This window comes from Microchirus variegatus (assembly GCF_963457635.1).
Source record: "Microchirus variegatus genome assembly, chromosome: 14".
Lineage (NCBI taxonomy): Eukaryota > Metazoa > Chordata > Actinopteri > Pleuronectiformes > Soleidae > Microchirus > Microchirus variegatus.
In genome coordinates this window covers 26,510,021-26,525,758 of record NC_139815.1, presented here as the reverse complement: position 1 = coordinate 26,525,758, position 15,738 = coordinate 26,510,021, and the positions used below count along the sequence as shown (strand labels likewise).

Genomic DNA, 15,738 nt, shown 5'->3' with positions numbered 1-15,738 from the left:
GTTGTTACCACTGTATACACATTTTGTAAAACAGGTTTTTGTGATGAACATGCTATGGGCACTTCTTCATTTGCTGAAATGCGTCATCCATTCCTGGGGCGTGTTATTCACAATGGGGTCTATAAAGGCCTGTGATCTCTGCTACTGAGTACACAAAGCATTACTGCAGCCGCAAGCGCCCTCGAAGAGCTCTCATCTGTCAAAAAAATATATATAATAATAATAATAATAATAATAATAATAATAATGCAGGCCGAGGAATACAATCGCAGAGGTAATTATGATTTTTCCAATTGGCACTATTTGTCCTTGTTAATGTTGAATTTCACTGCAAATCATTAACGTGGGGAATATGTTGCATTTGGAATGTTCTGCTCAGGTAAAGAACTGCTGGACTACATCACACAGTACCTGAGCTCCATCAGAGAGAGGAGAGTGATCCCTGATGTGAAGCCAGGCTACATGAAGGAGCTTCTGCCCGACGCTGCGCCTGCAGAGCCCGAGGACTGGGAGAGTATCTTCAGTGACATTGAGAAAATCATAATGCCAGGAGTAAGTTCACCTTCATTATCAGCCATTTGAAATAAATAAAACAAGGTGAGGAAAAAGCAAATATTATGTACTTATATATATGTATAATATACTCATCTTTCCCCCCCAGGTGGTTCACTGGCAGAGCCCGTATATGCACGCTTACTTCCCCTGTCTAACTTCATGGCCCTCCATGCTCGGTGACATGCTGGCTAATGCCATCAACTGTGTCGGATTCACATGGGTAAGGACACATCGTCATCATCAACATCATCATCATTTATTTAAGACAGTGCAAGCTTTGCCCTGCAAACACTGCATATAATAACAAAGAAATTATACATGAAAACCTGAAAAACGAAGTAAAATTAAATGAAGTTTCAAGTTTCTCAAAATATACAAAATACAAAACAGGAGCCTCAACTAAATCTGACAGGCAAGTTTCACATTTTTAAAGCCAAGAGGAAAAGGAACTTGGGCTTGTAACAAGAGGGTTGCTGGTTCAAATCCCAGGGGCGGGCCAAGAACAGGGTGCCCCTGAGTAAGGCACCAAATCCTTATATCCTCCAAAAAATTTGACTGTTCTACTGACTGCAATGATTGGTAGACGGCGGTTGCCACAACATGATTTCACAACATAAAGATGATTTTGCGGCCTGCAAAAGATTTTTTTAATGCAAATATTTTGGTTGTATTGTTGTAGTTGGTGAGTTCAGTATGTTATATGAACAGTTGCTTTAGATGCACCTTTAATAATGAAATGAAATGTTGCTTTTGCACAGGCTTCCAGTCCTGCCTGCACAGAATTGGAAATACATGTGATGGACTGGTTGTGTAAAGCGCTCGGGCTTCCCCACTTTTACCTGCATCACCATCCGGACAGCATAGGTGGCGGCATACTGCAGGTTTGTGACGCACAGAACACAACACCTTTAGAGTATAATCCCTTTCATGGAGCTTGTAATCTCACTACAGTCCAGTTTCTACAATGCAGAATCAAGCACTGATATCCCCCAGGTGCATGCACACCAATAACTGGCAGATCAAAAAAAATATATAGATAATAATAGTTGATTTTTGGACCATGACAGGCCATAATTAAACATCTCAAAGCTATAGATTCTCCAACACACTTGGAAGGACAGGGTGAGGTGAGGGATATTCAGCACGCAATACCTTTTGTGAGTTAATGATCTTAACAGTGTTTGCCGTCTCTCCTGTCAGACCACAGTCAGTGAGAGTACACTTGTTGCTCTACTGGCGGCCAGGAAAGACAAAATCTCTCAGCTGCGAGCTGAGCTGGACCAGGACATGGACGACTCCATCTTCAATGCCAGGCTGGTGGCCTACGCCTCAGATCAGGTCAGTCATACGACTTCTGGTTTAAAAAAAAAAAAAAAAAAAAATGTGACTAACTAACTGATTTGAGTATAGTTTGATGAAAATGGCTGCGTTTCTCCAGGCTCACTCTTCAGTGGAGAAGGCCGGACTGATCTCGCTGATGAAGATCAGGTTCCTGCCCACTGATGATCACCTGTCTCTGAGAGGAGACACTTTAAAACGAGCCATACAAGAGGACAGGAGGATGGGACTGGTGCCGTTCATGGTGCGTCTTAACACTGAACACTGGATTTCACACACTCAAGATATACATTTCACAATGAATGACGACGTGATATAATATATTTTTGTTTTAAAAGTGACTTATGCAAGGAAAATACAGATAAATCATAGTCATAATGACATTAATGTGACATTAATGGCAAATAACAGTCAAATGGAGAAATAAGGCAAGAAAATACTGAAATTCACAGTAATAAACAATGTGATATTACTGTCAAGTTACATAAAAATTATATATATGTGTGTATATGTATGTATACATATATATATATATATATATATATTGTATGACAATACCAAGACGTTGCAAGAATGCAAGAAATGACTGATTAATCAAAGTAATACTGATACTGTCTGTGTGACATAACTACTGGGAAACTACATAATAATAATAATTATACAGTAAACATAAAGGAGAAAAACTGATAAATCACAGTAATATGCATTGTATGACAATACTAGGAAGTTATACTATGTATGCATTCATTTAAAAAAAAAAGAAATGACTAACTGACATAACTGGTGAAGTTACAGTATAATAGAGCATTTATTTATTTATTTAGGCAAACACTAATAAATCATGGTAATATAGTGTATAACATTACTGAGAAGTTACAGTCATTGCTGTATTTGTGTACCTCTGCATGAATATCTAACAGTAAACAACACTTTCTTCAATCGTCTTCAAGACAAAGCTCCACAAAGTGTTTATTAGAAAGAGCTTTTTTTTTAAATGTCCTCATGTTTGTCTCCTGTTCAGCTGTGTGCAACGTTGGGAACGACAGGAGTTTGTGCCTTTGACAAGTTGTCAGAACTGGGACCAGTGTGTACGTCTTTAACGCCATTTAAATTTAATCAAACATTGTGTTGTTACTCTTATGTTGAACGTGTTTGTTTGTTTTCACAGGTAGTGAAGAAGGACTGTGGCTTCACGTTGACGCCGCTTACGCCGGCTCAGCCTATTTGTGTCCTGAGCTGCGTTGGTCACTGGACGGCATCGACTACGCTCACTCTTTTGTCTTTAACCCTTCCAAGTGGATGCTGGTCCATTTTGACTGCACGGCTCTCTGGTAATGTATGAAATACTGTGTAAATGCTTCTGATGTGTAAAAGTACACAGACAAGTATTTACATGAATTCACAGACCTTAGCTGTGACAATTCTCCATATAAACATGTCATTACTACAGTATAGATCTGGCTTTTACAGAATGTCTTGGAGGGATTTTTCAAGTGTAATCTAGTAATCAATGTTTATATGTGAAAACAAAATTAATACAATAGTTTTTTTTTTAGTTTTTTTTTTTAAAATATTAGTTGCATATTGCTCCACTCTAAATATCTGCCCTACTCTAACTATATGGCATAACTCTAACTCTAATATTTTACAGTATATACGGCACCAAGAAAAACATGAATTGCAACATAATGCAGTATTTACACAGGTAAATGCTGCCAAATCAGAGTGACATATGGCGTAACTGGGAAGTTACAGTAAAAATACAGTATTTTACTAGTATTTTACCCTAAATACTGCTAATTCACAGTATTATATGGCATAATTACAATTTAAAAACTGTATTTATCCAAGATAATGATGCAAACTCCTAAAAATATATGGTATAACTGTGACGTTACAGTCATAAAAATGCATTTGTACATTAAAGAATGCTGCCTAATCACAGTTATATACTACTACCAAGAAGTTACAATGATTTACGGTAAATACTGGTAAATCACAGTGACATAAGGTAAATATATGTCATATCAGTGTAATTATTACATTAATTATAGTTATATATTACATATATAACTTTATATGAAATACTTCCATTGGTACACTAACAAATGCTGTCTAATCACAGTTATATTCTGCTTAATTTGACTACTGTGACGTAACATCATAAACAGTAATACACAGTCATTCACTGTAAATGTACACACAGTGATTGACTCTGAAAAGAAAGCAGCAATGTAATGAATGTGAAAACTGAGACTATGGTCTATGTGAAAATGGTCTATGGAGACGAACATCAACTATAAATCTTTGTGTTTTCTCAGGGTTAAGGATAAATACAAGCTACAGCAAACCTTCAGTGTCGATCCCGTTTACCTCAGGCATGAAAACTCACAGGCAGCCACAGACTTTATGGTATCAACATCTACATCAAATGAAATCTTCAACTATTACAGCACATAGTTTTAGTTTGAGGGATCACATTAACGTACTTTATGCTCCGTGTTGTCCAGCACTGGCAAATCCCCCTCAGCCGTCGTTTCCGTTCACTCAAACTCTGGTTCGTCATGCGCTCCTTTGGACTGAAGAAGCTCCAGGATCACATCAGACACGTAGGGAACATTCAATTCTCCTCGTGCAAACTGTTAAAACATTACTCTGGAACTACGCGTTCTGTATGTATATTTGGGTATTTGAATAACTGCCAAATGTTTTTTTTCTTCAGGGGATTGAAATGGCAAAGCTCTTTGAGTCTCACATCAGGAGTCACCCACACTTTGAGGTTCCTGCTGAGAGACATCTTGGACTGGTGGTCTTCTGTTTAAGAGTATGTAGCACATTGTCAAACTATCTCAGAGCTAAATAGAAGAGAAAACAAAAATAGGAACACTGCTGTTGTCATGGAGACAGCCAGGTTTGCCATAACTGTGAAGTCACAGTCAAATGCAGTATTTTACTAATATTTAATCCCAAATTACCGAACCCTAAATACTGCTAAATCATAGTAATGTGTTATAAGGGTTGTTATTACACTGAATACTTTAATTAACTGACCTTACTGCAATATACTTCTCTGACTTCTTCGACGGAACACTCTGTCATGCAAGTCGTGGTACATTATTTATACTTTATGGTTTTTAACTTTTAATAACCACTTTTACTTAAAGGTGCCATATGTAAGAATGTGGCCAAAAACAGTTACTACACTCAAATTCAAAATACTGAGGTCTTTTAGGTTTCGTTCTCTCCAACATTGTAGCTCAGACGTAACTGGCAACCCGGACTCTACTGACTGCAATGATTGGTAGACGGCGGTAGGTGGCGCCACATGCCAAAACATGATTTCAAAACATAAACATGATTTGCGGTCCACAAAACTTTTTTTTTTATGCAAATATTTTGTCTGTACTGTTGTTGTTGGTGAGTTCAGTTTGTTATATGAACATTATTCCTGAGTCTCTGTGACATATTAGGAGGATTTTATCATTTATTACATAATGCACCTTTAACAGACCGTTTTCGTTTTGTTGTACTCGTGTAATGACAATAACGAGATTTCGATTGTGCAGTTTTTTTCTTTGCTTATTTGAACCATAAAAGAGGCAGAAAATGTCCTGTTAAGTGCTTTTGCTCAGTTTTCCAGAATATCTTTTAATATTTGGCCGTTATTTACAATTTAGTGCATGCTGAAATAGTGCATTAACAATTTAAAATGAAGAAAAACAAAAGGTTTTATTTAGAAAAAAACACTGTAGCAGATTCTGTGTGTTAAATTTGAAAATTGACATTTGTTTGAGTCTTTGTCTTTGAAACTTATCTACAGGCGTTTTTCCAACTCTCTCCTCTCTGGTGATAAAGACGCTGATTCGCCGGCTTCCTGCAACAGTGCGAGTGACATTAACGTAATAAGCACACTTTGGCTTTGACGTGCAACTTCTTAGCTTTCAGAAACCGTTGGCATGTCTCCGATAGCACAAACCACTGTGTAATTACGGTGTAACGCAGAGTGCGCTTGTGAAAACATGTTGTCTGCGATACGCTCGGTGTAAAATGGGCTAAATAACCCGTTATAAATCCAAAACTAAAAGACTAGAGTTTCAGAAACCTTTGCAGATGCCACTGAAAATGATCTAGTTTTTGTTGTTGTTTTAAGTTTCTGGGCCTTTAATAATCATTGTACACCGTGTTCACACCCTAGGGAGGGAATGCTTTGACCCAGGAGCTGTTGAAGAGACTGACCAGGTCGGGCACCATGTACCTCATCCCCACAGACATTCACACCAAGCGCGTCATCCGATTCGTGGTGACGTCGCAGTTCACGACCGCAGACGACGTCCTCAGGGACTGGGGCATCATCTCCGAGATGGCCGACGCTCTCCTGACCGAGACGCAGGGTTTGACGAACGCAGAGCAACTGAACTCAGGGGTGGAGGAGGCGAAAGGAGCCGGAGCAGACCAAGACTTGGACTCTGGCTCAGACGAGAAGGAGGACACTCCGTCCAGGCTGGACAAAGTTCTGATGGATCTGTGGATTGACAAAGCTTGGAATCGACCCAGGAAAACCACGCGCTCTCTTAGCTGCAGCTGTGAGCCGCTGCCTTACACTCGCGCTGGGCCGGGCTCTGACTATGACTTTGACACGAGGCCTGATCTCGATGCTGAAGGTGCTCCCCTCACACCGCCGTCGACTGAATCCAGTGCTGAATTACAGATTACAGAAATGTCTTCAGATCTTCCGGGTAAACGGGTCCTGAAAAAGTTGACAAAGTTTTACAGCGTGCCCAGTTTCTGCAACCACATGGTGCAGTGTGGTTGGCCCCAGCTGTGCTGCCCGCTGAACGGTTCACAAGCAGCTCAGAAACACTCCAGTTGTAAAAGAATTAACTGTATGTCTTCTCCTCCCATAGACCCTGCAGCTCCCTCCTCTACTCCGCCGGAAAGTGCCTCTACACCCAAGCTCCTGTGCAGTGAACATGAAAGCAGTACAGTCGGTCATTATTAAGCAGTTTGCTGCCGCGTTGCCTGTGTTGGTGCTAAAGCAGCCAGTGGAAGAGCAGTTAATGAGATGACTCGTTTGGAATCGTGTTTTTAAAAACTTTATTAAAATTTCTTTCAAACAACATTGACATTGAGTATTTTTTCATGTGTATTTTTTATTTTTATTTAAGAAATGAAGCTTAGATCCTCTGGAATAATATGTGTTTGAGCCTACACGTCATACTCCACCATTCAAAATTTTGGGGTCACAAGGAAAACATTTTTTCAATGAATATAACATGAAATGAATCATAAATACACTCTATACATTGTTAATGTGGTAAACGACTATTCTAGCTGCAAACGTCTGGTTTTTAATGTAATATGTACATAGGTGTATAGAGGCACATTTACACTGTTCTAATGGTACATTGTGTTTTCTAATCATGTTAGAAGACTATTGGATGATTTGACTATTCATTTTGCAACTCTTTTGATGAATAAAATTGTACGTTTTAATGGAAAACACCCAAAAATTGTATAGGTGACCCCAAACTTTTGAACGGTCCTGAATAGTTTTCCTGAATAATGACCATATCCTGTGCAAGAGCTGATTCATTAACACTTAACAGCAAGGATGATGGACATGTTTGTGCTGCCATCATGTTCATTGTGAAGGTGCTGCCACCCTCTGGCTATATTTCCACACTGCACCTTGGGAGATGTCAAGATGACGACCATCACATTTGTTGCCGTATAGATTCAGCAACAACGGAATGAATCGGCAAAAGTTTTCCTCACAAATATGTTGCAGGTCCAGATGATCCTGATTTTCTCCTGAGGATTGTGCAGTGATTCCTGCGTCGTTACAGTCTCAAGATTCCATCTGCGATGGAGTCGTAACGCTCCTGAGTCATGGGCACGTAGCCTTCTTTGTCGTCCAAGAAGAACAAAGGGTCCTGAATGGCGCCGGGGTTGAATCCCTCCTCTGTCAGCTTCCCCTTCATCTGCTTAAAGGTCCCAGTCACTTCCAGATCGTGCTGCCGGAAAATGAAAGCATAATAAATGACACATTAGTGAATGTTAATGTCATACATTACATATGGACACCAACAGGGACTGTAAGGACATATTCAGATACATATACTTGGGAGTACATGGAGTTCATGAATGTTGCAGCTTTAACAGCTTCCACACTTCTTGGCAGACTTTCCTCAAGTGTATTTGTGTCAGGTCAAGATGAGAAGTTGTCTTCATAGACTTCATAGTCCTTGTGTCCAAGTGTTAAAGCTCACATATATGTTAGTTATGGAGGTCTACTTACATACATTAACCTGTTTTTATGGTCAAAAACCTCCTAGTTGCTGTAAACGAGCCGATAGAAATCTGTCTTTTCTGACGCTGTTCCTCAGCCGCGATATTTCAGACTGAACTCTCACCCTCAGAAGACAGAGTGTGTTGTGATTGGCCAGCCAGCGTAGAGGCTTCCCAACTGTCTTGTGATTGGCCAATACCCGGAAGTGACATATTCAGCACACTCACTCTCAGAAGCGCAGCTCCCCCCTCTGGAACGGTGGATGCACTGCTCCTCATTATCAAAACATTGTTTTAACAGTGTTTAAAAATAGCTTCTTCACGACTCCCCGCCGCAGTCCCTTTGACGACCTTTGACCCAGAGTCAGACCCAGAGTCAGAAGACACTGTTGCTCGTGAAACACCTCCACAACGGACGTTATTCTTCTTCTGCGGTTCAATGTACGCAACCGGATGTGCCCGGACTAGTGCCCGGAGCAGGAGGATCTGCTGTTCAGTAGAACCGCTGTTTATGTAACCGGACCGGGTTTTTTCAGAGATCTCACTGAGCCCGAGATTACAATAAAACACAGCGTTCTCAGCAGTGGCTGAACTGTTTGTTTAGAACCTTCAGGGCTTCATAAACAAGGTAATGACGCAGATACACACTAAAAAACAGCGTTAATTGGAACTTCCGGTCTAGGTCCACTTTAAGATCGTCCTTCATTTGAGATAAGGGACCTAGAGCCCAAAGCCTAACTGAAACACCTGAATTCAATACTTGGCAGCATTTTTGTTTACCTGTAAGCGAATGAAGCGTGGTCTCGCGTAGCTGGGCAGGTAGTTTTTGACATGTTGTAATATGGCTTTGCCGTCAAAGTCCATGTTTTCCTTCAGCGTCACTGACGCCATTCCAATTTTCCCCTCGTGTCCTAGATGGGTCAGGGTCACAGAAGAAATGAGCACCGACGTATAAACAGCTGTGTGTCTCAATACTGTGGTTTTAAAATACAGAATAATGGAGTTCTTACCTGGCACTTTCACACCATAGACATTTGCCTCCTCAATACAGTCCACCATGAGCAAAAGATCTGCCACCTCTGTGGTTGCCACGTTTTCTCCTTTCCACCTGTGAGACATCAATACAAACCAGCATATAACACAAGTGGGTTATGCTATCAAACATTATATGACATATTTCATTTAGTTCTTACACATATACTGTATCATTTAAGAGTTAAATAGCAGCTTTACCACGGTTGCTCTTTTCAGAACATGATCAAATGTTTGGTGTAAGAGGTTTGTGTTTTTGTTATTTTACAAAGAAAATGAGACTCAGAGGAAATGATAGATATGTGGGAGGATCGTATTCAGTTATGTCTTTAAAGAGACTTATGGAAACAGTCAGGTATTCTGGGTAAAACACACAACTCCTATCAAAACTGGTGCAACAAAACAATTCCAGGTCGAGAAAGAAACACAAACAGAGTCCACACAGGAGAAGGAGAGGGTGAATCATGGGACGACGGCGCCCATTATTATTTGTTAATTTTGCATGAACACACCTGAAAGTGTCACCGATGCGATCCTGGAAGAAGACAAACCCTTCGTTGTCGATCTTGAGGAGGTCACCGCTGTTAAAGTAGAGATCTCCCTTCACAAACACGTCCCTCAGCTTCTTCTTCTCTGTCTGCTGCTTGTTCTTGGCGTAACCCGTGAAAGGTGTTCTTTCTCCGATCTTCCCCACGAGTAACCCCGTCTCTCCTGCGGGGGAAACACAACAGTGAGTGAGTGAGTGAGTGAGTGTCCAAGGTCAGGACACTGACACATTTCTTTTTGGAAGAGATGGAATGATGGGCTCACCACTGGGGACTTTAATACAAAATCCTCTGGAGTCTCTGACCGGCTCCTCTTTCTCCGTGTCGTACTTTACGAGAGCGTACGAAAATCCCATCTGTGAAACGGGAAGCAGGAGAATTTAATAAATGAATGATTCTAATCACTTTTCCTCCCAAACAGACACAATGTTTCATCATATGAGAGGGAACATCTTTCTCCAGCATAACGTAGCTTCCTACCACATAAATTATAAATATAAATAAATATATATGTGACATTTCATGACTAAATACCTGTGGAATCAACACACTAAGACATGACACTGCTTAATCCCCTAATTAGTCCTTTGTGCATTAATATTATCATTATTTTCATTTCCTTAATGTCTGAATGATTTTTAAACATCTGTTTTTAACTTGTACACTGTGTGGCTTCCATATCAGCCACCACAGGGCTATTTTTTACTACTTTTACGCAATTTTTTTTATTATTTCCTCTTGTATTGATGTGTGTGAAATAAATAGCCAGTGTCCTCATCTGCACCTTGGGTTTCAAACAAAAACAACTGAGAAATAAAGCGATAAACTCAGGAATCAACTGTTTATGATGTTATAAACACAACTTTGCCCTTAGCCGACAAGCTACGGCATACAAGAGCTTTACTATGGCGGCATGTTCACCTTGTTTCCATAAAATATCTTGTGCAAGAGATAAAAGAAACAATCTGTGACTTAAAGGACTCTGTAACAGACGTTATCTTTACACTGTGATTAAGACTGATGTCTTTATCATGCTGTAGGAGCCAGTATTGAGTTTAGTGTTTTTTTAGTTGAGGTTTAGTGTAACTAGTGATGAACCATTGACCTAATTTGAGTAAATATTCTTACAAAAAAAGGAATGTGGCTTTGTGGACCTTTGATGTTATTCAACACATTTTTCCCATCTTACTTTATGCAGAAAATTCTCTTTCCCAATGGCTCCAATTTTCCCAATGTAGTTGACAAAACCGATGTTTCCCTCAGTCGCTCCGTAGCATTCGCAGATTTTAATTTCCCCGAATCGATGCAGGAACTCGGCCCAGGTGTCGGCTCTGACCCCGTTCCCGATAGCCAGTCGTACTTTATGATCCTTGTCATTGTCTTGCTTGATGGGAAGAAAGTGATAAGAGAGTACTTTTAGTTTATTTATAACCCTGTCAACAAAAAATCAGATAATATATCATACTATACCAGGGTTTACCTGTGGTGAGTTACAGAGGTAGCGCATAATTTCTCCTATGTACTGAATGACTGTCACGTTGTGTTGTCTGCAGTCATTCCAGAAGTTAGAGGCAGAGAATTTACGTCTTAAAATAACAGTGAGGCCTGGAAAAACAGAGAGGCACAGAACTTTACATTTCACAACATCTCACTACTGTTAACTTAAAAGGACAGAGTGTCTCAAATACTGATCCTGAGGATCCACAGTCCTGCATGTTTGACAAGTTTCCCTGGTCCAACACACCTGGCTCAAATTGTCAGCTCATTAGTGAACTCTCAGGTGTGTTGGAGTAAGAAAAACTTCAGGACCTGGATTGAGAAACTGTGGTTTAGGATATATGTTATAAAGCTATGAACATCAGGACTTTGAGACACAATAAAAATCAGAGCCAAACTTTCTGTCACTAAAGTCGTCGACCTTTCCAGTGAACTTCAAATAAACTCAATTTCATCATCATCGAAATCTAGCTTGAAAAGTCAAGATTTAAAGGGGCTAAATGTAGGCTCATATATTGTGGATGGAATATTATGACGAGAATGAAATACAGGCTTCACTGATAACACCTCACATAATTGTTGTGTTTCGAATTATTACTGTGTATCTGTTGCTGATGCGCGTGGGTCTGAGCTACGTTTGTTGACCTGCTGTCGGTGATGCCTCAAGGCTCCGGTAGGTGGCGCTCTTCCTCCTCACTCAATACACACAAGTGAAAGCAGGAGGATGTGTGTCTGTGACATTCTTCATTCTTAAACATCCTGCTACTGTTCCCTTTGTTTAGGGACAATTCAATTTGCATTTGCAGGCCGCACACTATGTTTAGGTCTGGTGTTTTGGTCTGTTGTGCCATGCAGAACATTACCAAACCCTTTAAAAGCCACACTACTCTTCACGAAAACATCTCAAAAAGAGGAGGAAAACAAAACTACAAGCTAACAACTTAGCCCTAGCCAAGGTTTCCTTGCCCCCAACACACCTGATTGAAATAAATGGCCTGTTATCAGGCTTCTGCGTTTGAATCAGCTGTGTTGGAGCAGGTAAACCTCTAAAAGGGTTAGGGTTTAGGTTACATGCCGGACAATGGGTGCACTTGAGAAACCCTGGTCTAACTGGTTTATCCTCCACATGAGGACACATCTACAGTAAACTTAGAACGTCCAATTAACCTGTGTGAGGAACATGCTAACAGAAAGACGAACTGGTGTGAGCCTCTGTTGATGACATTTAGGTAGGATTGCAGTAAATACTTTAAATCAGGGGTTCTCAAAGTTTTGATACCTGAGGGTCAATTTAGGAACCCAACATTGGACTGAGGGCCGCCAAAGGAAAAAAAAAACCCAGAAAGAAATCCCATTTGTAATAATTTTAATGACCAAATTGCAGTTTCTACAGTTTAAACTTATTGGTCTGTATCCAGTAATGTCCAACTAACATTTAACAAGCTTAGTCGCTCCTGGATTAAAACTATCTACTGTAATTCATTACTTTGAGAACCAATGCAATGCTTAAAATGTTGTGCATAATTTACATATACTATGCTTTTGTATAGTTTTCTCCTAAGTTATAGGAAAGACGCATATATTACCTTCATTTATGGATCCACAAAGTCCCATTAACATGCCCGAGCTGTGGTAAAGAGGCAGGTATAGATAGATGATATCATCTGAGCGTACACCAGAAACGGCGTGCATGAAACTCGCTTGCCATAGTCTCTCGTGGTTGATTGTTGCTGCCTTGGGAAGCCCTAAAAGACAACGTTAAGCAGGTTTTTTATTGTCAGTTGAAAATAAATTTTTAAAAAATGGGAGATTGAGAGTCACGACGAGATTAACCTGTGGTTCCTGAGGTATAAATGTATAGTGCAGGACTCTTCATGGTAGCGTTGGCCCTCAGCTGAGGGGACAGAGGCTGATCTGAGGCCTGACGAATTTTATCAGAGAGACTTTCGATGCCCTTCACGTCGCAGTCCTCGCTGAAGATGAAGACGCGGACGCCCTGTTCCTGCAGAGTGGGCAACACCTCCTCTATGGCTGCTCGTAAGTCTGAGATAGACAAGGGGAAAAAAAGAGTGTGACTAGTCAACAGTTTGACCTTCTTTTGGTTTGACAGTTGCTTTAAAGCAGGGGTGTCAAACTGGCGGCCCGGGGGCCACATGCGGTCCCCCACTTAATATCATGTGATAATGAAAACATGGCCCACGACCTCACCGTCTTTTAAACACAGTGTTTTTAATATTTTAATGTAACAACAAACATGTTTTTTCTTGTCCTTGGTAGACAGTGACATAGGATTATGATTATTATTATTCTCAATCTATCGACCTTTATTTTGAAAGAACACGTGTTTGTCTTCCTACTAAGAGGAAAAACTTGTGGTTTTACTGAATTTTCACCTTTTTAATATTTTAAAGTAACAACAAACATGTTTTTTCTTGTCCTTGGTAGACAGTGACATAGGATTATGATTATTATTATTCTCAATCTATCAACCTTTATTTTGAAAGATCACATGTTTGTCTTCCTACTAAGAGGAAAAAATAGTGGTTTTACTGAATTTTCACCTTTTTAATATTTTAAAGTAACAACAACTGTGTTTTTTCTTGTCCTTGGTAGACAGCGACATAGGATTATGATTATTATTATTCTCAATCTATTGACCTTTATTTTGAAAGAACACATGTTTGTCTTCCTACTAAGAGGAAAAACTTGTGGTTTTACTGAATTTTCTCCTTTATAATATTTTAGTAACATCAAACTTATTTTTCCTTTTCTCGGTAGAAAGTGACATAGGGTTATGATTATTATTATTATTCTCAATCTATCGAGCTTTATTTTGAAAGAACATGTGTCTGTCTTCCTACTACTTAGTAGTTTTTAATGTTTGAAAGTAGCTGCAAACATGTTTTTCTTTTGCACTGAAATTGTACTTTTTTGTAATAGTAGTAGTTGTTGTTGTTGTTGTTCAGGCCTGTTCTCCTGTCTTGTAAACAGGAAGAAAACAACAACAACAGGCGAGAGGTAAACATGTATGTAATTACCTGCAGCAGCCACCAGCACTTTGGCCGCACAGCAGGAGAAACAGTGCAGCAGTGATTTGGTTCTGATGTTGTTGTTGAGCAGAGACACCACGCAGCCCACTTTGAAGAGCGCGAGCCAGGTCCACACAAAGTCCGGCTCGTTCCCAAAGAACAAGGCCACGGTGTCTCCCTCCTTCAGGCCGCCGTGTGTCTGCAGAGCCCGGGCCACTCTGTTGCTCTCTCTGTCGGCCTCACTGTACGTGAAGCGGCGGCCCTCGAACACGATGAACGTCTTGTGCGGATGCTGCTGGACTCTGTCCAGGAAACGGTCCAGGACGGTGTACAGGGGCCGCCGCCTCTTGTAAGTGATGAGGCTCTTGGCGATACGGAGCATCGTGATCGCTTGTCTCACGTCGTCGACAAAGTAGCGGTTTCTGGCGTAAAGCACTAAGGGCAAAATCGCCAGCAGCGTGAAAAAGGCACACAGGACAAACGTGATCATGGTGATGGTGAAGGTTGAAGGTGGTGGAGAGAGTCTGCAGAGGTTCAGTCTGAGAGTTTTACTACAAACATCTGGCTGTGATCAGAAAAAAAAAAAACCGCCCCATGACCTTTGAGCCACTTTATTACCCAGTGGGAGCAACGTGTGTGTGTGTGTGTTCTTGTACTTGCAGCATACCGAGGACCAGTGAGGGTTTTTAACCAACAAAGTGAGGTCATTTTTACGGAGTGAGGACATTTTGACCGGTCCTCACTTTGTTTTCATTGAAATCACTTCCTTAGGTTGCTATAACATGCTATACTTAATTTGTAAAAAAAAAATCAAATTTTGGACGATTTGTCAAATGTTGGACCAACATTTTTTTGTCAAACATTTTTTAAAAAATGTTTTCACATTTTTTTTCAAACATTTTTTTCAAAATGTTTTCACATTTTTTTTTCAAACATTTTTTTCAATTTTTTTGTCAAACATTTTTTTCAAATTTTTTGTCAAACATTTGTTTTCAAATTTTGGACCATTTGTTTTTTTTTTTTTTTTGTCCAACATTTTTTTCAAATTTTGGACCAAAAATGTTGGGTACATTTTTTTTTTTTTTAAATTCAAATTTTGTATGACAGTATCGTACAACGTTTTTGTCAAATTTTGGGTACATTTTTTTTTTCAAATTTTGGACGACATAGTATAGTATGCCGTTTTTGTCAAATTTTGGACCAAAAATAATATTAATAAAAAAAATAAAAGTTTTCCAGCCCTTTTTGCTCTTGGGCTCCACCTGCAGACATGTTATTGTACTGCAACCAGTAGCTCTTTGTAGATGTCATTCATGAAGTAGATATTTGTAATTGTGTTGATTTATAAAGTGGAAATGCTGGTCCTCAGTATGCAGCAAGTACAAGAATGTGTGTGTGTGTGTGTTCTGTATTATAATATATTCATACATACATACACAACTTTTAAAGCTGCA

The 15,738-nt window shown here is 39.9% G+C and overlaps 2 protein-coding genes across 2 annotated transcripts; one reads left to right on the top strand and one right to left on the bottom strand.

The window, feature by feature from the left end:
- Positions 1 to 246: 246 nt before the first annotated feature.
- On the top strand, positions 247 to 6,907 carry hdc (histidine decarboxylase; the record flags this gene model as incomplete). Its single annotated transcript, XM_083900797.1, has 13 exons — positions 247 to 274; positions 380 to 552; positions 662 to 775; positions 1,314 to 1,436; positions 1,756 to 1,893; positions 1,994 to 2,137; positions 2,915 to 2,981; positions 3,062 to 3,224; positions 4,215 to 4,305; positions 4,404 to 4,502; positions 4,616 to 4,717; positions 6,089 to 6,629; positions 6,798 to 6,907. The coding sequence occupies 13 exons, from the start codon at positions 247 to 249 to the stop codon at positions 6,890 to 6,892; spliced, it is 1,878 nt and encodes a 625-aa protein (XP_083756923.1). The 3' UTR covers positions 6,893 to 6,907.
- An 826-nt stretch (positions 6,908 to 7,733) lies between these two features.
- LOC310936562 (long-chain fatty acid transport protein 2-like) lies at positions 7,734 to 14,774 on the bottom strand (the record flags this gene model as incomplete). Its single annotated transcript, XM_083900635.1, has 10 exons — positions 7,734 to 7,907; positions 8,962 to 9,092; positions 9,192 to 9,289; positions 9,726 to 9,924; positions 10,024 to 10,114; positions 10,948 to 11,142; positions 11,239 to 11,363; positions 12,842 to 13,000; positions 13,089 to 13,298; positions 14,294 to 14,774. The coding sequence occupies 10 exons, from the start codon at positions 14,772 to 14,774 to the stop codon at positions 7,734 to 7,736; spliced, it is 1,863 nt and encodes a 620-aa protein (XP_083756761.1).
- Positions 14,775 to 15,738: the final 964 nt, after the last annotated feature.